Source organism: Protopterus annectens, chromosome 11.part0 (genome assembly GCF_019279795.1).
Source record: "Protopterus annectens isolate FY-2018-M chromosome 11.part0, PAN1.0, whole genome shotgun sequence".
Classification (NCBI taxonomy): domain Eukaryota; kingdom Metazoa; phylum Chordata; order Ceratodontiformes; family Protopteridae; genus Protopterus; species Protopterus annectens.
Genome location: NC_056745.1, coordinates 1,106,497,232 through 1,106,523,249, shown reverse-complemented (window position 1 = coordinate 1,106,523,249; position 26,018 = coordinate 1,106,497,232). Strand labels below are relative to the sequence as shown.

Sequence of the window (26,018 nt, the reverse complement as noted above, 5' to 3'; positions counted from 1 at the left end):
GAGATAGATAGACAGTTCAATATGGCGTGGTGTGAAAGAGGGGGCAGATGTACTATAACAAAGAAGGTATAGATATAAATAAATCTTCTAATAGTGTACGAGATGAACCAAACGTGAATTTAGTAAGTAACCAAGTATTAAGGATGCCTTTGACATTTGCTAGTAATATACACGTGGTATGCGATGTTGTGAAGAACAACTGGGATATTCTATCTAATGTGAGAGAATTAAATAGATTACTAGGAGAGGGACCAGGTTTCACTTTTAAAAATAATAGATCCCTGAAGAGACAGCTTTGCTATAAGGCAGTAGGCACACACAAACAGGTTCAATCAGACAGACTTGGTAGCTACAGTTGCAGGAGATGCACAGCATGTCCCTGTATACATACTGGGAGAGTGTTTATACACCCCCATAAAGGTTTTATGTTAGAAACAAACTTTTATGCTTATTGTCATACCCGAGAATGTCATCTATTTCAGCTATTGTACCTACTGCTTTGCATTCTATATAGGTAAAACCAATCAACCTCTTAAAGATAGGATTCTTGAGCATATGAGTGATATTAGGAATGTGAAAGATACTAGTGCACTAGCAATGCATGTAGAGAGAGAAGACCCAATACATAAGTTCAAGTTTTTAGTATTGGAGAATGTATCATTAAATAGGAGGGGAGGTAACTTAAACAATAGAACAGAATCCCTAGAGCAGAACTGGATTCTACGGTTAGAAGCCGATAAAGCACCCGGCTTGAATAATAGAGTATCCCTTAAACCCTATTTAAGAGCCAGGGCCCTTAAGCATTAACATACACACACTGTATGTATATGTTTTTACATGTAAGTCATCCTATCGTATTAGTCTATAATTTTTTATATACACATATTGCACCTCCACAATTTTATATTTTTCTACGAATGTTACACAGATGGTTTTACTGTTTATACTGTTGCTTTAAGATGACACACCTTTGTTTACTGGATACACCTGTTACTGAGAGGTTTTAAGCAACATGGATTTTAGTTGAATGTTTTAGTCTGATAAAGCAGAATGAGTCTGTGAAAACGCTTACTAGTTTTGTTATTTTAACAGTTCAATACATATATCTGCTGTGTGTTACCTACGTGCGTTTTGGTTTTTGGAACATATTCTTACTCGTTTGGTTACTTCATCCAGTACAGAGGGATTTTTCTTATTTTAGATAATGCAAGTGTGATGACTGCAACAGTGAATACACTCGAACATCTACATTTATGGTAAGTGTACACAACTGTACTTTCTTGGCTATACCTTTAAACACTCAAGTTTTCCCATCTCCTGTCGGTGTGGGACTTAGTCAAAAGCCTTTTGACGTCCAGGTAGACCACATCTAGCTATATTTTTCTGTCAGTTTCATCTGTAACAACGTCATAAAACTGGGGCAACCATTTCAAATGTCAGAACCCACTAGAAAGATGACCATATGATATTTCTCAGTGTTCTAAAAGGTCTTTCACTCAGCAAAATCTCTGTTATTTTTGGTGACTTTAGCTACTCTTTAAAAAAATGGAATCTCCATACCTCCAATGTAGGATATGCCCCCCAAATTTCTTGACTTAATAAACAAAAACTTCTTGGAGCTGTTGGTAAACAAACCTACTAGATGGCATGTCATCCTTGACCTGATTCTTATAAATATGGCCACCCTCCTGCATTAGTCTTTTGTTACTCCCTTCCTTTGTGGTAGCTGACCACAAACTGTGTGACCTTCTTTGTTAAACTCCCCAAAGCCCCTACAGCAGCGCCCACTGATTTTAAGGACTACAGACCTGCCAACCTCAGCCTGTTCTCTAATGAAGTCACAAAACTCAGCCCTAACCAAGTAGACTTCAAAAACTTTTCCTCAGGTTAATAGTAAATGCTCTAGGTGTGATTGGAAAGAGAGAGATAATTGGGAACGTGTTTTGGGAATGTTGACAGGTTTTAAAAATTCCATACAGAATACTTTGTCTGAAATGTTGGGGGAGAAAATGGCTGTAGCTAAGGAAATTATTCTTTTGAGCTAGGATATAAGATTTAAGGCCTTACTAAAATTTATGTTATTAGCTGTGGGAAAAGAAAAACAATTACTCAGAAATGGAAATCCAACTGTAACCCACTGAAACGGACATTCTGATTATTATAAATGATAAAATAACCAGAAGCAGGATATTCAGAAATGGGAAGGAGCAAATTGCATAGAAATAAATGGTATTTGTGTAAACAATGCATATGGAATAGTGTTTAAGAGAAGGAGTGAAATTTAAGGGAAGATAGGAATTGAGAAATTTATGTAATGTCATAGTGAGAAAAATATTAAAATATAAACTTCCTGAAAATAAGGAAATGATAAAATGACTTGTTTTCTTCTCTATTACTCTAAATTTACTCATGTTACTTTTTAAAAAAATGTCATGACTGCACCACCTCTGGCCTAGGTATATTAAAGGAATCCTGCACCCATTTAGAAAAATGTGCAAAACTAGCAATTCTCACCAGAACTATCGTGGAAAATTCAAAAGTAAACCGTTCTAGTGGTGCACTGCCATAAATAAACTCTGCAGTAAGAGAAGGAAAGAAAGCTCATCAAATTATAGAGCAGATCCAATACCAAACCCAAAAAAAAACACGTAGAAGCATTACAAAAATTGAGAAAAAAACACTCAAGTCCAGTAAAGGAGCCCATGATTACAGGATGGCCTCTGAAAACAAAGATAATTATAAATTCTTTTAATAGCAATGTTAGAAAAATAAGAAACAACACTCTACATTGATGTGAACATTTTCATAATGATGTCTCACATTCTGACCCAGTAAAATCTGCCATTATCCCTGCAAGCAAATTAAGTGCCAACTTTACCCCCGCAGCTTATATCTGAAGCCCTAAATAGCTGCATCCCTTACTCACCCAATTATCTCTAAAGATCATTTACTAAAAGTGTTAACAGAGGCGAAAAATACTTCCTCCATTGGACCTGACAATGTACTTGGTTGCTTAATTAATAATGTTAAACGTGTTTTTGCAGACCTGTTGCCTAAACTGTTTAACTTCTGTTTAGCTACTGATTTCATCACTGAAGAGGGAAGTACTACTGATGCCCCTTCATAAAGGTGGCCTTAAAACTGACCCAGATAATTACACACCTGTCCATCTTACAAGCCTCATCTGCAAAGTCATATATATGTATGTATATATATATACATATATATATATATATATATATATATATATATATATATATATATATATATATATATATATTATTACAGGTATATACAGGTATACAGATCCCTATCAGATGGTCAAGGTTTCAGAAACTTGAAATTCATATGGCCGGGACCATATAATTGAGTTTCCAAAACCTCAAGGGTTTTGAATGGAGATCGCAGTACGTTGTGGATCGACATTTATCCTTTTCCTCACAGTAGTTTGATCTTGAAGTTGGTATCTATAATTTGCAGGGGGTGTGGAGGGAGCAGCCACCCACATGGGGGGTGTAGTGGGGCCTGTTCCCCTGCAAAAACATAAAAAAGGTAGATTTTTTTATTTTTTTTATTTGGATGTTTGAGCTTTTGGAAACTCGATCATATAGTCCCTACCATATGAATTTTTTAATATGTATATATTTGTGTGTGTGTGTGTGTGTGTGTGTGTGTGTGTGTGTCTGTTTCGTACAAGTAGAAAGACCCCAGATCTTCCTAACCAAACACAGTATAGGCCTAAAGTTCCTGAAATGGAGGTGGGGTCTTCAGAAAAGGAAAGGAGTAAATTACTTAGAAATCAATTAAATTTATGGGAACAATATATGCTGAATAATTATCAGGAGGAGGAGGAGTGAGTTTTAAAGGAATTCAAGAATTTATGTAGTGTTGGAGTGAAGGATGATTTAAAAAAAGTGTATACAGCATGAAAAATGGTTGGTTTTCTCTTCTGCAATGTGTGTGTACATACATGACTGTTTAAAATGGAATTTAATAAAATGTTAATAAAAAAATAATTGTTTGATCTAATATTTTCAGCACACTATCTATGAGCCATCACCAACTGAACTGTGCTGGTAGTGGAACTAAAATCCAGAATGCAAAATGTGAAAATAACTGTGAGATGCCACATACATGTGGAATTGCACAATGTTTTCATAATAATTTCACTAAAATGAGTATCCTGATCATTCCATACCAACATTTGATACATTTTAAAAATCACAACCCTGCAAAACAATGAATTAATTAAAACAGGCAGCATATTGTTAACATTATTTTTCAACAAATGCAGATAACTTTAACAAAGCTTAGTATTTTTGGTTCATATTTTCAGTGGACTACTAATGGGCTGCCCCTCATGAAGTGTTGAACAGACTGTACAACTTTGGTGAAAAGTGTAATTTTTGAAAAAAAGTGCAAGACAACATTTATAAACAGAATAGTGCAGTAACACACAACAGTTTGACTGAAGGGTCCCATAAATGACTAACCTGAAAATTTCATACCTAACTTCCATAATGTTAAAATGTTATCAATATGTACAACAGTCAATGGGGTATTTATTTATGTATGCATGTGTGTGTGTGTGTGTTATATATATATATATATATATATATATATATATATATATATATATTAACTGACATAGTAGAGTGATCAAAATATGACTGAGGCAGTTATGCAGAAAAGTAAGGCAATATAAAGTTAATGCAGATATTCACAGTAACAATAAAAGAGGTAGGTGAGTCAGAAAGACATTAGATTACAGTAACAAATGTGTACGTATTTGCAAACTAAGAAAATATCAGCTGGAGCAACCGTACTTTTGTATTCAGAACTACCCTGTAAATGAAATAATTTGATCAGACACTATTTGTGTTAGTAGTGAAGTTTTCTAGTTTATGTTTTTTGTGGTTGACTGAAACAGCAGGGAAAAAGTGGCTTTCTTTCCAGGAAAGGTTAGTAGAACTCAAAATGTGTCAGATGGTGTTTCTTTTTCAATGATTTACAAGGTAGAGAATCCAGGAGTTTGGGAAACAGAATAGCTGTGTTTTATTTTATTTATTTATTTTCTTTAGCATTTAAGTGGGTACAGCACTGATCATTTATTACTAACTTCATTCTCGCCTTAGATAGAGGTATAAATGGAGTACAAATGAATAATTCATAAAAATAACACAAGTACGAGTTTCTCAGTAAAATGTACAGGTATGAAGTATGTAAATAGCAGTGTAATAAAAGAACATGACATGAGTTTCATTTAGACCTAATCTTTCATTAAGGATAGTAGATCATAACTTAAAGATTAATAAGTTTAATGCCAGATAGCATATTATTTACAATTTTAGTGCATTACATTGCAAGAAACATGAAAGAGGCAGAAGGAGTAATAGGTCCTGAAGTTATATCATTTTGAATTTAAGGACTATCACAACAGGTTTAGAAAACAAAGATCCAAAACTAGTCTCCAAGAATATTATTTTATTGGCACTAGGAACATCCTTTTGAATAAAACTCCCCATCTGGGAAGGAGGAACTGTTTGTATCACTCATTGGGACTGCATGTGATGAAGAACGAGATGGAAAAAAAAAAAAAAAAAAGAGTCTGATCTGGAGATTGAGGAATGACACCCTGGAAAGGAGGAATTTCCTCCCACTCCTATATGTAAACATCATGAATAATTTTTAGAACCCATTTGTCTAAAAATGTCTCTTGCTAATAAGAAAAATGGAAACTAAGACTTTCTGGGGAAAAAAAAGGGTCCAAGATCCAAGAGGTCACAAGGTCTCTTGGACAGCGATTCAGACTTGTTGGGCTATTTTTAGAGGATCAAGAATGCTTTTTTAAACATCCTGGGCATTCCTTCTTAAATGTCTATTTACCTGCATTTTATTAAGACTGCTTATTTTGCTGTTTGCTAAAATATGATGAAATATAAAATCACTTACAAAATTTGGAAAGTGAGCCTGAAAAACCTTATAGATTCCCTGGATCAGCTTGCCCCTCTCATCACACTTTTTGATCATCTCTGCAGCAGAGGGGTCAAACACTAAATCTCTATCCAAAGGAGAATTAAAAACCTCATTTTAAAACCATCTGGGAGGTTCTGAGAATGTAGCTGTGCAAATCTCCTCAAAGCAGTACCAGTGGCCATAGCCCTGGAGGAAGTAGCAACAGTCATACACGCACACTGTAAACAAGAAGTAGTTACCTGTGCCATAGCAGAAATAACTTATTTAAAACTGATCTTTCCTCACAAGAAAAAACTGCAGATTAAAACATTCCTCATACTTTCAAATTAGTCAGGACAAGCATTAACATACAAGCATGACAATTCAAAATAGAAATTCTGAATATAAAAATTACAGAAGTATACACTGCTTTCCTATACCTATCAATAATCTCCCATCCTTATCAGAAAGACTAGAATTGGAAATAACTAAGTGGTTAATAGCAGTGGGATCAACTAGAGCTGTAGCTGCTGCATTAGGTTAAATAGTGTAAAGACTGAGGAACTTTATACATCCTATCTGCATTTTTAGAGACAGCTGTCTAACAGGAATGTTGCAGATTGCAGACAATAATATGCACATCCTCTAAAGCAGATGGAGCACGAGGAATGGCTGTAGGATCTGGAAAATCCAGATGTAACAACTCATAGTATTTTGTGAGGGACTATGAACCCTCTGTGTTCTCCCACTGAAAACACTGGCATCAGTCTCAGAGAAAGAAACTCCTAACAGGGAGTATCAGAAACTGAGCTCTCCTGTGAGTCTGAAGCAGAAATTTAAGCAAAAACCCTGTATCTGTCCCTGCATCTCCATGTTCAAATTCAAAATTACGAATCTCTTCAGGAAAAGCAGTATCCCTCTTTCTTTTTTACCAGAGACTACTTTCCAAGTAGGATCAATAGTCTGAATTAAACCCTAAGCCAAACCCAGTAAACTACTCCTATCCAAAGAAGTCTGAGGAGGAGTAGGTACATGTTTTTTATTTTGTTTTTAACAGGAAAAATGGTGCCAGCCATGTCACTAATGGCAGTAGCAGCTTCCCCAGGGATGGGAACAGCATTCTGACAGAATGGGTAAACTGTCCCTCTTCCCACAATAAGAGTGGTTGTTCTTGCCCATTGAGGGGACCCCAACAGCTGCAGAGAACATGGCTAAACCCCAGTCCATATTGGCTACAGGTGCAATGCCAGAGGTATCCTGAGTAAAATATGAGTGTCTGAGGTACAGGACATAGGTACAGCAGAGCCACCCTCCTGCAGCTGTGGCAAATTACTAGTCTGCTGTGGTGGAAAAGGCTGTTTTCTTTCTGTGGCTGGAAGAAGGACTGACCATGGGACTGGTAGTCTGTTCCATGGTCAGGACGAAAATGGTGCCTATTTCCCATGGAAGGCAAGCTGCAAATGTCAGTAAACACTATCAGTCTATAAAAGTTACTTTTTTGACAGAAAAACACAGAAAGAAACATTTTAAAACACTATGCCAGCTCCTCAAAAGTAAAATAAATACAATTTATTCACAGATAAAAAATGTTTTCACTTAATGAACACCACTTTTAAACTAACTGGAAAAACATGCACTCCAATTAAAAGTAAATTACAGTCCTGTGATAGTCCATTAAAACACTACACTCTAGCTTTAAAGTGACTTCCCTGAAGATGTAAGTGATAAGACAGCAACACAAATAAGAAAATGGAAAGTTCTTTTCACCAAAGGTAACTTACCTCTCCAGCAAAAGAGCAGCGTGAGCTGATCTTAGATCCTGAAAAGTCTCAGAGCAGTATATTCCTCTGTGGCAGTAAAGGTCTGAAAGGCTTCACACCCAAACTTGTCTTTTAGTCAGATCAGATTGAGCTGCTTAGACATTTGGGCACGTAGAAGGTGTCCTGTAGCTGTGGAAACTGGGCAGCTGTTTTATCCTTGCCAGGACATAACCCATTTAGCTAAGGCTACTGCAGCAGTTATCAATATGATGAGCATCTAATGTATGGGGTATGAGATGCATGAGGATGTATGAGTTAAGTTAGGTGGCTGAACTATTTTACATGAAATATATCACAAAACATAATTATTATGCATAAGCAATCTTATATAAAATTAAGACTTAAAAAAAAAATCAAATATCTGTATCTGGTGGTGTGCATGATGGAGATGTACTGCATACCAGGGAATTGTAAGGCAACTGGCCTTCAGCATCATGCTTCACGGTATCCTGGGTGTTTGTGTAGAAATATCTGCTATGCCAACCCTTGTGCCTTATTACATACATACCAGTCATGTTTGCAATCATTTGGTTAGTTTGCTTTGACTGTCTACACTGATAAATAATTTAACACATTGTATTGCGTGGGTAGAATAACATCATGCCATCAAAAATGGTGGAATATACGTTAATATAAATTTATTGATATAGAGACAAGAGGGCATAACCCCCCTGACCACAAATATCCAAACCGGTTTTGGCTGTAAAAAAAAAGCCTTCTTCAGTGGATAAAAAACAGTAGAAACAACCAATAAACAGTGTATGTATATATATCTATATCTATATATATATGTATATATATATATATATATATATATATATATATATATATATATATATATATATATGTCTGAAGTATAATGTGAGAACCAATGAAAACAGATAATAGGTGATTCAAAATTGGTCATTAAGACCCGGTGGAAATAGGGCTCCAAGTTTAACTATCCATTTCCTTTCTTTAAAATTAAGTAACTCATGCCAACTATGTTTATCCCTACATGTACCCTTAATACAATCAATAATAACAAACTTAAAAGAAGCTGATGAATGCTTTAAAACATGTTTATATAAAGCATTATTTTGGCGTTTGTTTCTGATGTCGCTAAGGTGTTCACCAGTTCTTAAGCAGAAAGTTCTGGAAGTTTGCCCCACATAAAATGCAAAGCAAGTACAAGTAACCAAATAGATGACCCAATCAGTGCTGCAATTGGCCCAAAATTTGATGTAAAAAATCTCAGGAGTATTCCTGCTACTAAATTCCCCGAGTATTTTGGACCCGAGCACAGTGTGAACAGTGACCACAGGGAATACAGCCCAAAACCGGTCTACCAGTTAGGGATAGTTGAGTGGAACCTATAGAATCAAAAAAGGCCCTCTTGTAATGACTAAACATAGAACCCAATGTACGTCCCCTTCTAAAAGAGAAAGAACATCTGTCTCTTAGGAAGGGATACAACTTTTCATCTGCCATCAAAATATTCCAATGTCTATGAATAATATTCATAAAGCCCCTGGAATTTCGTCCATAAGTGGTAACCAGCTGTAAAGGCTGCTGAGAAACATCCTTGTTCTTATCTTTGTAACAATAAGTTTGTTATTATTGATTGTATTAAGGGTACATGTAGGGATAAACATAGTTGGCATGAGTTACTTAATTTTAAAGAAAGGAAATGGATAGTTAAACTTGGAGCCCTATTTCCACCGGGTCTTAATGACCAATTTTGAATCACCTATTATCTGTTTTCATTAGTTCTCACATTATACTTCAGACATATATATATATATTTATTTCTACAGTTTTTTATCCACTGAAGAAGGCTTTTTTTACAGCCGAAACTGGTTTGGATATTTGTGGTCAGGGGGGTTATGCCCTCTTGTCTCTATATCAATAAATTTATATTAACGTATATTCCACCATTTTTGCTGGCTTTTTGTTTTTTGTCAGTTGATATTTCATAGCCAAGCAATGGTCATACGTGCACCTTTTTCATTGTCATTTTAGAATAACATCATCACTGAACACCAGGAGATGGGCATTGAACAATGAATGTGCCAGTCACCACAGTGATATAGATGTTGTGTGTTACATCCTGAATGAATTAGAGGATAGTTGTATCCTCTAGAATGTACAAATTGTCCAGGAGGCTAGGTGAGGGGCACAGCAGTTGGGAGTTTTAGTGTGCTTTTTTTTGTCTTATGATAATGATATGCAGTGAAGTAGACACAGTGATGTGAGACCTTAGCGTACTATATAAAAGTACCTCATTAAGGCACCTGGTCCCAGTTAAGTAGTGTGCACACCCCATATGCATGGAAATAACATCAACATTATACAGACAGGAACTGTTACACCCCTGCATGGACTGGAACAAGACTAAAGGATTAGCACTAAGCAGAGTGCATTTTAAGATAAATCCTTTGTCCCACTAACAGTGTGCAGCTGTGTTAATTAGTCAGCATTGTATTAATCCGCTTATGAAGGCACTAGCTAATTAAATGGTTAGGCTGTCTTCACAGCAAATGAGTAAACAACAAAGAGCCATATCCCAGTGTAGTATTTTTTTCTTTATCAAACTTTATTTTAAGGTTATAACAATATTTTTAGAATGTCTGGAACAACAGTGTATCAGAAGGTATGCTTTTCTTTATTTTGAAGGGTTGCCTCACTTACCTTTGAACTGCATCTTGGGATTTCAGCATGATTCTTATTCTCAGGTTGTTCATTGACTGACAGGTTGATTGACAAATGGATGGCTAATTAGAGGATGTTATGAGCTGAGGTAAAGAAATTCATAACTCGCCATTCCACCATTAAAACATTTATCCACTGCAACTTCAACTTGGGAACCTGTGCCCTAGTAGCTAGGTAATGTGGTGTTTTGGACAGACTGGGAAACAGGCCCTCTCAACCCAAAGTTGAGGAAAGCATTTTACTTGGAAACTGAACTGAAACTGAAGCAAACATCTTGCTACAGTTGCAACAAGCCATTTGCTGCAGTTAAACATTGAGCTATGTAAATGCAGTACCATGTCAGCAGTTCTTAAAGAAGCCACAGCATGATCTGTGGCCTATTATATAAATGCCAGTACTACACTCATTGTTGATCATGCCCATTAAAAGCTTGCCCCATCCCCTCTGTTCCCATCCTAGTTATAGATCTGTTGTCCCCCTTGCAACACATCTCACACAAACAACCCACAAACATCAATATGTTTATGTATATATATATATATATATATATATATATATATATATATATATGGATCTACTTCATAAGAATGACAGACCATTTGATCGACAGTCATTTGGTCGACAGCTCATTTGATCGACAACCAGTATTCTCCACACTGGGTGGTTCTCACACAGATGTGGGCATACCATGGATGTTCACTGTTTTCTGCAATGTAGTGCGGTCTCAGAGTTGGTATATTTAAGTTGCAGGGGGTGTGGAGGGTGCAGGGGGGTGCCACACCACCCTGCAAAAATATTAGAAAGCTTACTTTAAGATCCTGGACATTTGGGTGGTAGTCATGATGTAGGGTATGTTTATATAATTGTACCAGTCAGTCAGCGACTGATTTCAGTGAAGTAAAATTCAATATTTTCAGTTTTCGTTGTAATGCACTTTCAATAATATCTCAATAAAAAGTTTACCGGGAAAGTCCAACTTGCAACTAAGCCAATTTTCAGGGGAGGCCCGAGGAGAAATGTTCCATATGCATGTCTTTGTAATGTGGGAGGAAACCGGAGCACCCAGAGGAAACCCACACAAATGCAGGGAGGACATGCAGATTCCGCACAGAAGGCACAGTAGAATCAAACTGGAGAACCTCTTGCTGTGAGGTGACAGTGCTACCACTGCACCACTGCGCCATCCATATATATATATATATATATATATATATATATATATATATATATATATATATATAAAAACATGTTATAATTGAAACTTGCAAATGATGGCATCTGTTTTGTTGACATACTTTGGTCAATAATACAGAAGGTTGACAGGTGGGTGAAATTAACAATCCCTGGAGTTGAGGAATATGTCCCTTCCCTGAGGATTGTGTGATCTCTCAGTCAGTGTATGTCTGTATCAAGGGGTGTGGTGGGGATACAGAGGAGTTCACCCCACTGTAAAAAACAGTAGTTTTGTTTTCCATGAAGCTGAAGAAGCTGTGCCAAGGCCAAGTGTGTTAGGGTGTCAATGTTTTTTTTCAATGTTTTACAGCTGATGACTTTAGTGTCAACCTACTGAAGTTTAGACTACTTTCTGTAGATCCATATATTCAACATTTATGTTATCATGGAGTCTTACACAGATAAGAGACAAGTCAGATTATTTTCTGCATTTATTTGCAGCCTGAAATGTTACTGCAGAGCATCTAAAATTAAAGTCATTTAAGAGCTTCAGGATTCAAAGCTCCAAGACCTGTTTAGAAGTGTGTTTCCTTTTCCCTGTACTTAATTGCTCTGATGCTTCTGCGGCTACCATAAACTCATTCAATTCCACGCTGGTCATATGGAAATCTATCTTTTCATATTCTGCAATGCCAGCTGCCATTTTTAGCTAAGAAAGTAATGACCCATTTATGAATTATTATTTGCTGTTGAAGACTAGCATGTGAGAGAGCATTCTGTTGCTCTGCTTTATTTCAGTATCACTAAAACACAGGACGTGAATGAAATATAAGCTGATACCAGAAAGGAAAAGCATTCAGTCATGCAGCATGCTGTTCATTATTTCTGCATCTTAAAGAAATTTACAAGCTGGTCCAGCACTCAGCTGGTATGCAGATGGAATGAATGAGTTGAACAAAGGCAGAAGAATGGGAAGCAGGATTAAACACTTAAAAAAGAAGGGCTGAATGTTATGCATAGTAAACTTTGACAGCTGTGCTGTAAGATACATATTGTAGTACATGTAACTGTCTGCAATAGTATGTCTGCATTCCATCCTCTACTGAAGTTAATTCTCTACTTGTTGCAGCCACGAAGTTACCACCATCCCACATAGGTTGATAGGTTCATAGGTTAGTACTAAGCTAACTGCCCTTGCGAGCCATTGTAAGCCTAGCCAATTATCCCTTGTGAGACTCAAACCCTGCACCTTGTGTTTGTAAGGCAAACACCTTAACCATTAGGCCACCCTCCCATCCCTCCTCATGTCAAAACTGATTATGGTGTGTTACACATATTTATTTAGTCTTCATTATGAAATAACAACAAAACTGCCACTGTTACAATTTTTGGCTGTGGCTTTGGTGTAATTTCTTGTTTGAATATCCATTTAATTTTCCTCAACCACCATCTGCCAAATAGTGCTGACTGTCCTTTCATCAGACACAAATCGAGCAACTATGTTTCACCGTTTTACATCACTGGCACATTATTTTAATATCAGGAAATGTTTTCATGCCTTGTTAATTTTAATTTTATCTTTGGAAACATTTCTTGTAATGAATAATAAGGTTTTCTATCAACTCATGAATCATTGCAGACAAAACCCATTGAAACTGAGTGTAACTGAATGACTTTTCTTGCAGTTAATGAAAGTCTGCCACTGGTGTCCCCCCACTTCATGTTACCGAGCTACAGGTTTCACAACTTTAGAGGAAAGGGAAGAAAACAGGCAGTGAAAGTCACTGTTTCCGCAAGTTTTGACTGTGGTAACTCCTGCCGCATTCACTCATTAAACAATCAAAGCTATAGACATTGCTGCCACCATAGTTCTCAACTGTCCAGATTTTCGCAGGATGTCCAGATTTTTGCTTCATGTTTTTGGTCTGTTCTTCATAAAATTTGTAGTTTTCTGGCAAATCACTGAAGACTGAAATCATTAAATAATGACATACATTTGAATTCCAGGCTTTATTTCTTTCAGAAAAATGCATGCTAAGACAAATCCTGTTATTCTAGAAACTTTCTAATTTTATAAGAGCAATATTTAATATCTGTCCTCATTTTTAAGCTTTTGCCCCATCATTGTAGGGTTTGTCCGGATTTCTTGCACTAAGAGCTTGAGAGGTATGCTGCTGCCCTGTATTTAGTTCCACTCTTACTTTTTCCCCTGCTACCTCTGGGATGATCCTTGTATTTTTATGGTGATACTCATTAACATTCTGTGCCCAGGAATGAAACCCTGACTGTGATCCAGGGCACCCAAAATCATGTATAAGGCCCAAACATCTGTACAGGAATAAGTGGCTTAAACAAACACTGCTGCATAAGTGAGCAATTTTAATAACTTTTCAATCTCAGGGGCAAAGTAGGTCCACTGCCTGGCTAAATCATGTGATCTTGGCTTGGGATTCTACTTCAAGCAGATGAAGAGTACTGGCATTATGTCTGCAGTGGATAGAGTTTCTGCAGTAGAACTTGCACATGGGCCAATGAACAGTCTTACTCATAGGCAAGCTAGGTGGCTTCCTTGTCAGTGTTCTCATATCTATGTGGCTATCTAGTTATTTTTTTTTAAACAATGAGTTTCTTTACCGTAAATAAATAAATAGGTATGTAAATGTTATAAAGAAAACATGTTAGTGACTCATTCGGTTCCCTAGGGAGAAATGCTGAAAAGTTGACTAGTCAGCATTAGTGAGAGATAGATGTTTAGTGTTTTTGTAAGTGCAGACAGGTAACCAGATATTGGTAGTGGTTGACATAGCTGTCAACTTCTTTGGTCAAAGATAAGGGTAAAGTAAAAATAATGAGGTTTGAGGTACAAAGGCCTAAAAGAGATTCTGGAATTTGTGCAATTAAGATATTTATTTCAGGAATAAAGTTTGCACCATGTTTTTTTGCTAGTGGGTTTGCTTTGTCCACATGGTTTGAGTGGATGAGTTTAGGACTGTGCTGGTTGCTATTTATTAGATTCCTAATGTAACTAAAGGACCTATCCTTGGCTTCACAACTAATTCAAGTTCATGATAGTTGTCTTTAATTTCTTACTGAAATTCTTGCTGCAGTCTTTAATATGAGGAATTTAGATCTCTCATATGATTCAGGAAGATTTTTCTCTTAATTGTGTTCATTTGAGCTGGCGGACCACATGGATGGTTTGCTTTTAAACTTCCCATAATATTTGACTCTATTTGGAGCAAACAGGTCTAGGTTCTTATATATTTGAGAATAGAACTCCTCTGTGTAAATAGCAGCTGTGTTGATGAAGATAAAAGTGCATTTAGATAAGCATAGAGTTTAAGAAGGTTTATTCACCTGAAATATTTAAATAAAGAGTTATGATGCAAGGGTATTATAACTTAGATGCATGCATGTAGGTTTTGCAATCCACCAAAGGGAGAGGGAAGGCAAGAACAGGGTTTATGTCACAATATCCATGTTTGCTTTATACTGCAGCAACTAGAAACGTTTAAGAAGTTTTTCCTCCTTTATTTTAGTTTTACTTTTGTTTACATTTTAGCAAACTTTATTACATCAGACATACATACATACATGCATTAATGCCCTTCTAGCCTGCCAATATACCAAAACACTTGTTCCCATAATAAGTATCCAGTATGTTATTAAAATGTTATACAGTAGTACTTACTTTAATGTAATTTGTTAGTCTGTTCCAACATCACCTGCTCTCTCAGTGAACCAATCAGTACACTTCTCATTACTACAGAATCTTCTACATAGTTTGTCTGATGATTCTCTTTTTGATAACCCAAACATTCCCAGATATAGCTGTCTCTAAATGCCCAATATACTGAATAAGATCTCCTCTTAGATATCTATAAGAGACACTGTGCAAGCTCAAATATTTTTCATAATAACTTAAATTTTCATATCCATGGATGCCCTTGGTATATTTCCACTGTACTCTTTCCAGTTTACTCATGCTTGTTTTCTTATAAGGTTTCCACATTGTTGTACCATATTCAAGTTTGGATCTTATATTCAAGTTTGGATCTTATGTAACCAACAAACAATGGCTTCATCATTTTTGATTTCCTAGACTTTATAAATCTTTTTATACAACCTATAGTTCTATAACTATCACTAACCAATTGGTTGATGTGATTAGAAAAACTCAAAACTGGATCTACCCCCTATACCCATGTCCTTAAATAAATCTACAGTTTCAATGACTGTTTGCTGTATTAAATATTCACCTTTCAATTTATGTCTCCCAAATCTCATATGGTCAGTTTTTGATGTATTTATCAGCATGTTATTCTCCTGTACCCAAATGGTCAATTTAGTTAAGTTCTTTTGCAGACATGCTTTATCTGTAACACATGTAACTAGTTTACCCAATTTCAGGTCATCTGCATATACACTGTAGAAAAGCTTAGATGAAAAAGTTAGGTCTGAAAGATACAATCTAAACAATTAAGGGCTTAGGACAGAGCCCTATGGGACACCCTGACTGTAACCAAGAATTTCACCTGTCCAATTGCTGTGTGCTACTTGCCATGTCCTATTTGTAAGCTATGCAACTATCCATCTTATCAAGAGCACATACCTAGTTGCTCTAATTTATTGATCTCTGTTTTTTTCAGTATGACCCTGTCAAATGCTGAAGTTAAATCTATATGAATTACATCATAGTACAATTTTTCGTTTGAGTCTATATGAATTACATCACAGCACAATTTTTCATTTATAGCTGTTATTATATTGTTATAGAACATCATGTTACGCTAATATATGGTTTCCCAACAATCCAATTCTGACAGTAACTTATCTAATATTACCTTCTCCACTATTTTTCCACAACATGAAAGTAGACTTAAGGGTCTGTATGACTCTGGGTTTGTTCTACTCCCCTTTCCCTTAAAAACAGGTTTAATAAGTGCATGTCTCCAATCATGAGGAATCTCCCCATATTTATATCACCGAGTAAATAATAGATATAATTTTACTGTAAGTTCATGCTGAAGTGTTCTCATGTCATTATTACTAATTTCATCTCCTCTTTGTGCTTTGTTTGGATCCAGTTTGTGCAGTTCTTTTCAGTATAATCAAATTTAATTCCAGTATCTGAGGTTACTGGATGTCAGTAGGATTGTGTAAATATATCTATAATCTGTTGTGTCTGAGAATGAATTTTAGAATCTACACACAGTGTATCAATTTGTATTTCTTTACTCCTTCCACATGTATCTATAAAATGTTTCCTATTAATGCTCAATATCTTTATATAAATTTTCTTCAAGTTTTTCATGATCTTGTCTCACCCTAGGCTTAATTTGTTTGTCCAGCTTGTTTATTTCAGTTTCCAAAATTGTAGTCCAACCTCTCTTCCATTTCCTATATATTTTTGTCTCTCGCCTTAATCAGGTATCATATTCTTATAGAAATTAATCCCCCATGACGTTGTATGTCTAGATCCTGATGTTAAACATTTTATTGATTTTTTGCACTCAGTTTATCTTTCAAAACGTTCCACATTCCATCTTCAGTTTTTACACTGAACACATCACTCCAGTTAAGTTTTACATAGTGACTGTTTTGCTTCCATATGATCTGTAATTAATCTTCTGTGCATTGGCTTAGATTTCAGTTTGACAGAATTATCTAGCAACAAGTTAACCTTTATAACCCTGTAATCCCTGCATTTCAGTTGTTGTAAAACTTGATTTGAAGCAACAATAATTTCTTTAGGAACACAAACAATGTCTAGTATGCTCTGTTCCCTGTTAGTTTTTTTTAAAGTCTGAAGCAATTGTTGTTCCTGGACATATGTTGTGAATAATTTCCTTACTAATGTTGTTGAATCAATATTATTCCAATTGGTTTCTGGTAAATTTAATTCCCCAGCTAATATTATTTATCCCTCCTGTGTTTCATACAAGAATATAAGAATTCCTCTAGGTCATCAGCACTTGACTTTGGTGGTCTAAACACTTCAACAAATGTGTTATATGTTCCAGGGCTGTCTTTATTGTCACAGTTACACATTCTACAGTATTGGTGTTATCACTGAACATGTAATAATCACAGGTCTCATAATTATCTTTAATACCTATCATAACACCTCCACCTGATTTTTTGTTAGAATGTCTGTTACAGTAAAAACACCTATATCCTGACAGAATTGGTTTCCAGATATTGTTCTTTAGCCATGTTTCACAAACAATAACAACATCAGTCTTCTGGAAAAGTAGCAAATTTTCTAGTAAAAAAAACTTTATTGTTAATGCTCCTAGCATTAACAACCATCAGAGATGCATCAAATGTTGCTCTCTGAACTGTTAAATTTTCGACCTGGCAAAAATCTTAACTAGTGTTTGTCAAATACTGCAAAATATCTGCTGCAAAAATTCTCTTCCCTGATCTTGATAAATGCATGCCATCCTGTCTGAACCAAAACTAGGTTTGGACGCTGTACACATTTCTATATTTCCATATTTTAAAGTGGGACATTTTTCCCATGTAGGTATTTACCCAAAAATCTTTTCATTCATGGTGACCTCACTATCCTTTCTATGTGTGATTCCTTACATTAAGGCATTCCAGGACTTGTCTCACATCTTCTGTTTTTGCTCCTGGCAAGCATAACACTATTTGATATTCAATATCTGTCTGCAAATGTAAGTCTCAGTTATTTTAATAATAATAATAATAAGAGAAGGCCAAGGCACTTCTTTAGAAGCAGATTGGGGTGGACATAGACAACTTTCCCATGTTGATGATTGAGTTGTTTCAGTGAGGGGCAAAGCTCTGTACTTCAAATTTACTTCATACTATCCAGTGCTGCTTGCTGCTGGAATACACCTGACTTCTGAACTACCACAAGCTAGTTATTTTTTTTCCATTTTGTAACTTCTGTTTTTGTTTTTTTTTATTTCACTTAAATTATAAACTGCCTAGAATAGTCAGAAACCACTTTTTGTCTACGATGATATCCTAAAAAATATAAACCCCTTGCCTGTGACCTCATTTATCTGTAAAGTGAGGTGTATCATTTACAGTATGCACAGTTTAGTGCCTGGCCTCTTACAACTGGAGAATGACTCAAGAGCTTAGGAGTATAGATTTACTTCAGCTGTCAGACATCAGAACTCACTGTGTTGCCCTTAGGTCTCAACTCTCCCGGCACCACCTTACGTGACACCTTCTAACCCTAATCCTGCCCCTAACTCTAAACCTTTACCTTAGAAAAACCCTTTCTATAAAATTATCACTAATCAAGATAGGATCATACACACACCACATGCACCAACAGTCACAACCCTTAAACTGTCTCCTTACCTAACACTTACTCAAACCTTGACCTGTATACAATCACACGCGTTCCTAACCCTAAACAACCACAAGACTCACTCTGCTCCCTTACATAACTCTTCCTCTACCATTGCCTACATGCGATTGTGTAATTCCTCCTACCTCCTAATGCTGAAGCCTGTTTGAAATTAAAACATGTAACCTCACTTATCTCCTTACCTGTACACTATACTCTCACATTCAGTTAATCCACACATTGACAAATACCATATTTGTCAGACTCGACATTCGATGTGCTTGCCCACCAACAAAACACATTCAACTAAAGCATCTTTGGATATCACCCAGATCCATGCATATATATATATATATCTATATCTATATCTATATCTATATATATATATATATATATATATATATATGTATATATGTGTGTGTGTGTGTGTGTGTGTGTGTGTGTGTGTGTGTGTGTCTGCCTCTCTATGTGTATGTGCATACATGTGTACACAGAAAGGTAGAGGTATATAGCTATAAATATGTGGATATATATTTGTGCACAAACATACACAGCCACACAAACGTGTAGAGGGAAGGGTGGTCTATACCATTATTTCTGTGCACAGACAACATTTTTACGTTTGCTGATATTTATTATTGCTGCTCTGGGTGTGCCTTTTTGTGGACCATTTTGAAGTGTTAGAGAATTATGGCTAAAAACGACAGTTTATATAGTTCCCCCTTTACACATAATTTTCTGTATTTTTTTGGTAAGAGAACAATTGTCCTGTGCCAGAAGTTCAAAGTGAGTGATAAACTCTATTGGCATAGAATGATAAAGTTTTGTCTATGGCACAGGAGATCCCAGTTCAAGTGGCAGATCCGGAGACTGGTGAAGCTGACATGAGAGACAGGAGTAACGTGTTTTGTCTCTCCTTAGTGGGAGGGTGTGATTGTAGGTACCTCTAGTGCACATTCTTATAGATGATTCCCTGATGGAGATTTGAGACCCCATGGAAGCATTGATTTCAGGATAGCAGGACTGTCTTGAGGGGTAACATCACTTGTGGACCTGAGTGACATGGTAACTCTGATGTACATGGCACAGTGATTCTTGGGCATGCTCACTGGGAATAGGGTCGACAGAGGGAAAAAAATCCCTGATAGCTGCCTCAAGGATAGGCTCTTTAAGATGACTCTCATCTCAGTGGATATGAAATAAGTGGACCATAAGCCTGAGAAGAACATTTCTTGCATTTCAGTATAATGCCTTTCTTAACTTCGTGGACTACCATTCATGCCTTTCCCCTGTGTCACTCTCACTTGGGCAGTCCACTGCTAGTATTCATGAAGTCCACCCTGTTACCTCTCATAGGGACTTCTCCAGAGCTGTCACTGTCAGATCTGTGAAGGTATCAATCAGTTTGCCTGAAAAGGGACCAAGGAAACAGTGCATCTACCAGCCAGCACGTTGTCACTCTTATGCATGTATTAAACCTGTCATCTGGCCAATGTACTGCACCAGCTGACTGGAAGTTTTTTTTTATTTTATATATGTTTTTACTCATGGGTTGTATATAGGCTAGGGAGGAGAGCTCCTATGAAAGTATCTGTGTTGATCTGACAGTCATATGAAACATAAAAATCAATGCAATAAGTCAATGAATCGCATACTATAATAGTGCAACAGTAACAAAGTAAGACACAAGCAACTGTTATAGTACAGTGAATTATTTACAGTAACAATTCAATGTGGGGTGTGATGCCATAGACAGGTTGAGTTAAACTTAGACACAGTAATACATAAGCAGAAAAATATACATTTCTCAATACATGTAAAGAAAATCCATTGTAATCTGGAAAAAGACTGGAAATACAAGTATTGTACTAAAAAGGAAAATTATAGGTTGCCATGCAGCAGTTATTTAATATTCCACTATCCACTATAAACTAGGCCAGCATGTTTATAAACTGTCTGCATTCAAATAAAACGGCAGCATGAACTATGTTTGGCATGGGGTCATAGCTCATTTCATAAACATAGCTTGTGAGCTAGACAATTATCCAATATTGAGGCTAAAGTATGCCATATCCTGTAGACTTTGGAAAGAACTCTGTATTATATATACCTTGTCTTACCCTTAGTAAACTCATATGGCTGCCTGTGAATAAGAGATCCAAGCCTGCTTAAACTCTGTCATCTGTAAGATATTTGGTGACAGTTAGTATTTCAGTGATTCAGCATGTAACACAAATACCTTTGATGCTGGATTATCGGAAAACTGTGGATTTTATTCTCACATCAGTTGCTTGGATTCATTTTTCAGTACTGAAAATTTCAGTGCAACATAAGGGGACACTACATTCCTGAGATACTACCCTTTCAGATGGGTCTTAAACCTAGGCCTCATCTGCCTGGACTGGTGGTAGGTTATGATTGATGTAAAAGATCTCAGGACACTTACTGAAAAAAAAAAAACAGTAGGGATCTCTTGTTTATGTATTTAAACAGATCATTTTAATGCTTTTCTAGGATGACATACATTATTTTTGTTTCTCAATTCTTGAGAATTTCCCTAGTGTCCTGGCCAAACTTCACCTCATTAGTGTGAATACACCAGCTAAGGTCCCCATTAAAAGTAGGCCAAAAGCCTATTGGGACAAACCCAGTAAACAAAATGTAAATAAATATAATAAATATCAGTTTTCATCTGTGCACAGGTGGTTAAAGCTCAGTGTTTCCATTGATCCTAAAAACTACAGAGCAAACTTCATATAGGTGTAACTGCCTTTTCTGAATTAGGCCCTTCTAACTGGGATAGTTTCCCAATCTGACCCAGGAGCATCCCAGATTATTACCTCACTAATGTCAAACTTGAGGAGAACTGCAAAGTATTTGCAAGCTGTTTGAACTTGAGTAGCTTGCTGGCTCACCTTAACACTAACATAAGCCGGTTCCCTATTATATGATCGAAGACACATTCTTTTGAATACGTCTTGATCGAACTTGAAAGCACGAAATGGCAAAATACTGAAACAGCATATAAGCAAATTCTTTCCCTGGGAAAGAAATCGCTTTGCCGCCTTCGTTATTTTGCCGTTTTCGTCACTGTAGTCCGATCTCAGAGTTGGTATATTTAAGTAGGGGGGGTGTGGGCGGCACAGCCTCCCATGTCGGGAGGTGTGTGTGTGGGGGGGTGAATCCCCCCCTTTATGTAATGTTTGAAAGTTTTTTTTTCTTTTTTGGAACAGCAATTTTTTTCCCTGGGAAAAAAAATCGCTGTTCTAAGTGTTCGGGATTGTAAGCTTTCGCTTACATGGGGTTGATAAATCAGCGTTCACTTTTTTCAGCGTTCACTGATTTAATATAGACCCCATAAGCCGTATTCATGTTCCAGTGCATTTTTGTAAGTTCTGTGGGTACTTTGTTTTACCTAACTACCCTGTAACTCCTACTAGCTAGTGCCTATAGATTAGCCTATATACTTGGATTCTTTACTTCTTGGCAGCTGCAGATCTAGGTAACTGGAAGTTTCTTCCTGTTTACTACTTCTGCACTGCTGAATCATTAAGTCATGTACGAATTGTAAGATTTCAGTACGAACTGTAAGATGTCAGTACGAATTGTAAGATGTCATGCTCGTAGTTTAATTATATTGAATTGCTTTACTGTGCTTTTATTGGATCTAATGCAATCTGTCATTTCTATATTTAAAGTGATCATTTTACCAAACATCCTCTGAAGGATGTTATATAAGTCAGACTTTTTTCTGCCACCTGTAAGTAAATTGTGATTAGTAGTATGGTTAGAAGAGAACCTGATATTAAAGCAAACTAATTAAAAGCTAATAATCCGGACTGTGAAACTTGACTAAGGAGTTGAAGTAATTTCTTTTAGATGTGAAGAGATGGTGCCTAGACAGTGAGCAAGCATGATTACTGCAGAAAACAAAACCAACCAAAGCAAACTTAAAGTAAAACTTTTCAGCATGATAGTTAAATCACTTGCCAAGTTGCAAAAGTTATTCTACTATAATGTTATATGAATATGTGTGTTAAGACATGGGACATAGTTCAGCAGCAATTTACTGATTGTAATCTTAGAAGTTATATTTGTTGATATCTGCAATTACATAAATTTACTAAAACTCGAAATTAAAACTAGTAAAAATGCCATTATTTCAGGTTATTGGTAGAAATGAATTAAACTGATCATTGATTACTATATCTATTGTACATAATCTCTATTTTTTTTTCAGCAGGAATGGAACACTACGAAAATGAACCTTAAGAAAAGTCTTCAAGATACAGGACCAAATATATTTTTTTCTATTTGTTTTGAAAAAGTGCTAAATCGGCCCTTTTATATATATTTATATTTTATTACTTCCGTGGTTTTGCATTATCCCATTAAAACCATGTATATTAGCACTGTATTTAATATAGCCACAGGTCTAGATGGTCATGTTTAAAAAATATTAATCTATAAATACAGCCTTTGCACAAGACCCTCTTTTGAAATGAAAAAATGCTGTGAAACGTATGACTTAATACTGATAGTTTTAACTTTGTTTACTTTTATTTTAATTTGAATTTGTGCTTTAAACTGCAGGAGACACAAAGAATCGTAGGTCAGTAGATAGTATACATTCCAGGTGTCCTCTTTTTGTTATATAAGTGCATTATTCTCTGGCACCTTAATCTACATATTAAAAGGAAAATGACAGGTAATATATGATTTCACAGTATTGTCCCAGATTTCGTTGTAGCAGTAATTTTGAATCCATTTATTTTTTTCTGGCTGTGAGGACCAATTTATTTTGTTTGTTTTATGTTGTATCTGTTTAGCTTTTTTAGTTAAATGCTTTAATCATTTAATACATATTAGCTCATAGGGGTACTGACTGCTTCAGATGGACTTTTCACAGCAAGCTGCAAATGCTGAGGAGGACAGAATGCCTCCACAGACACAAACACTGTATAGTCTTAGCTTCAGTAGGTTTTGAAACACTTAACTCGGAGAGACTGCTGTTATTGGCAGAATTCTTTGATATTACGGTATGATAGAAATTATATTTAGCCATAAACTTCATATATTAAGTATATCACATTTTTATTTAAATGGTCACACTTTATTGTTTTGTAATTGTGATGCATAACTGCCATGAGAAGCATAGAGAATTCCAGCTCTGCTGTCAGTAAAGCAAGGCTTACCACAGCAGTAAAATTCAGTTGGTATATTTATGTAAAGTATTTCAGTTGAATTTAATTTAAATAAATTTTTATGTGCACAATTCCCTGAACATTCTTACAAGTGCATTGGTAGAAGCATGCAGTTTGTCTGGTGCTGCAGAAAAGAAACTTACTGTAGAAATGTTTTACCATGATAAGACCATACACAAGATCTTTTCTCCCCATATAGTCAAAAGGTATAGGATACAGCCTGCTCTAATACGGCAGAACTTCTCCACCCTTCTTTACTAGTATGCCACACTGTATGAACAGATTTTTGTTGGGTTGTTATAAGGCAGGTAGGTCATTGTTGCCAGAGTATATTTTTAATACTATGCGAAAATATTGATATCTTCCTAAATACAACACAAGTGTGGTAAATGACAATACTGTTGCATGTTAATATGCTGTTATAAAATTATTACTGGCAATTTCCAACTTGCAATTTTTATATTTGCAAATAAATTTTCCAGTATGAGATATCCACATAACAAACACTAGAGTAACAGATGCAAACATTCCTTTCATGGTTCATACATGAGGGAAGAAAGACTGGTGTAAAGTCTGAACATCATGATTTGTAATTTTAATAAACGTTCACAAAACATACTCTGAGAACTGATGCAGTCACTTGTATTCACTGCATGTGTTACACAGTGCACAAGTAAAACTTATAAGAATCAAACTCTGGTCCTTTGGAATGCTAAAAAGGCTCATAGCACATTATTCTCATATCTAGGCTATCCCATGTGCTTATGTACACTAAGTTGTTGTTGTTAGATTTCTAATTTTGCAGTTTGACTAGGAACAGTGTCTCTATGCATGCTGTTATTTCTCAGTGGTCATACCATTTCCTGTTTTTTTACACTTTTTTTTATTTCTGTACACTGCAGTCCACAGAAGATTCATTAGTTATTCATTATGGCACATCAGTTTTTATTGTTTAATGTTATTAATATCCTTACATATTCATGAATCTTGCCTTCAGAATATTCAAAACTTGATGTATTTATACAGTGAGCTTACATTCCATGTTAGTGTTAGCAAAGTTAGTTCAGGTAGTAGTTTGATTTGTTAATGATGTTTTTTGAGTCAATTTGAAATGTAATCTGGGCAAAACATGAACTAATTACAGACAGAAATGGAAATGCTTAGACTGCTTGAAGCAAAGAGGATTTCAGAGTGTTATGAGACTGTTTCCACACATTGTATTACACCAAAGTTAAAGAATTATCTTTCTTTAAGTAAATGTCATTTCAAGCCAGAGTTTTACTTCAGAGAAACCAATGTAGAAAAATTCCAAAGATTCACTCTGCTGCTTAATGAAAGCATTTCAATGTTTTACTTCAATTATTTGGGTTTACATGTTGAATTCAAATGCACTCATTTATTGTGTAGGGCTTAAACTATGCAATGATTGTCTTACGATGTATGCAAAGTCTTCAGAAATTTGCCATATTTGTAAACACTTTTGAGCATTTCGATAAGTAGATGATAGTTGCAAATAATTTGTTAAACAATGTATTATGAAAACTGCAACACAATAAATGGAATACTTCCTAAGACAGACACAGTTTTCTTTATTGTTTTTGAAAGAATGTACATTTTTAACTAATCTCATTGGAAGTGTAGTGTTCTACATCCTGCATGCCTCATTATTACTGCATGTAAATGATATTATACTATCCATGTCTATCAAGCTAGTGTAGAAGAAGGGCTTGTGTCTCTCCGACACTTGAAAAAAAAAACTGATCACAACCTCCATGCCATCCACACCTCGTTCTTCAATATGGTGCCATTCACCTTAGTCAAACATGTCACCCATCCATTTAG

At 35.9% G+C, this 26,018-nt stretch overlaps 1 protein-coding gene across 10 annotated transcripts in view; it reads left to right on the top strand.

Annotated features, from left to right (window-relative positions):
- CALD1 (caldesmon 1) overlaps positions 1 to 25,754 on the top strand; it is a 1,713,117-nt gene extending 1,687,363 nt beyond the window's left edge. For 9 of the 10 annotated variants that reach the window (XM_044088458.1, XM_044088461.1, XM_044088452.1 and 6 more), the window contains one exon: positions 23,213 to 25,754. In XM_044088458.1, coding sequence (XP_043944393.1) covers positions 23,213 to 23,244 — 32 coding nt within the window. In that variant the 3' untranslated portion in view covers positions 23,245 to 25,754. The remainder of the gene's footprint in view (positions 1 to 23,212) is intronic. The other variant, XM_044088457.1, reaches the window with a different exon arrangement.
- Positions 25,755 to 26,018: the final 264 nt, after the last annotated feature.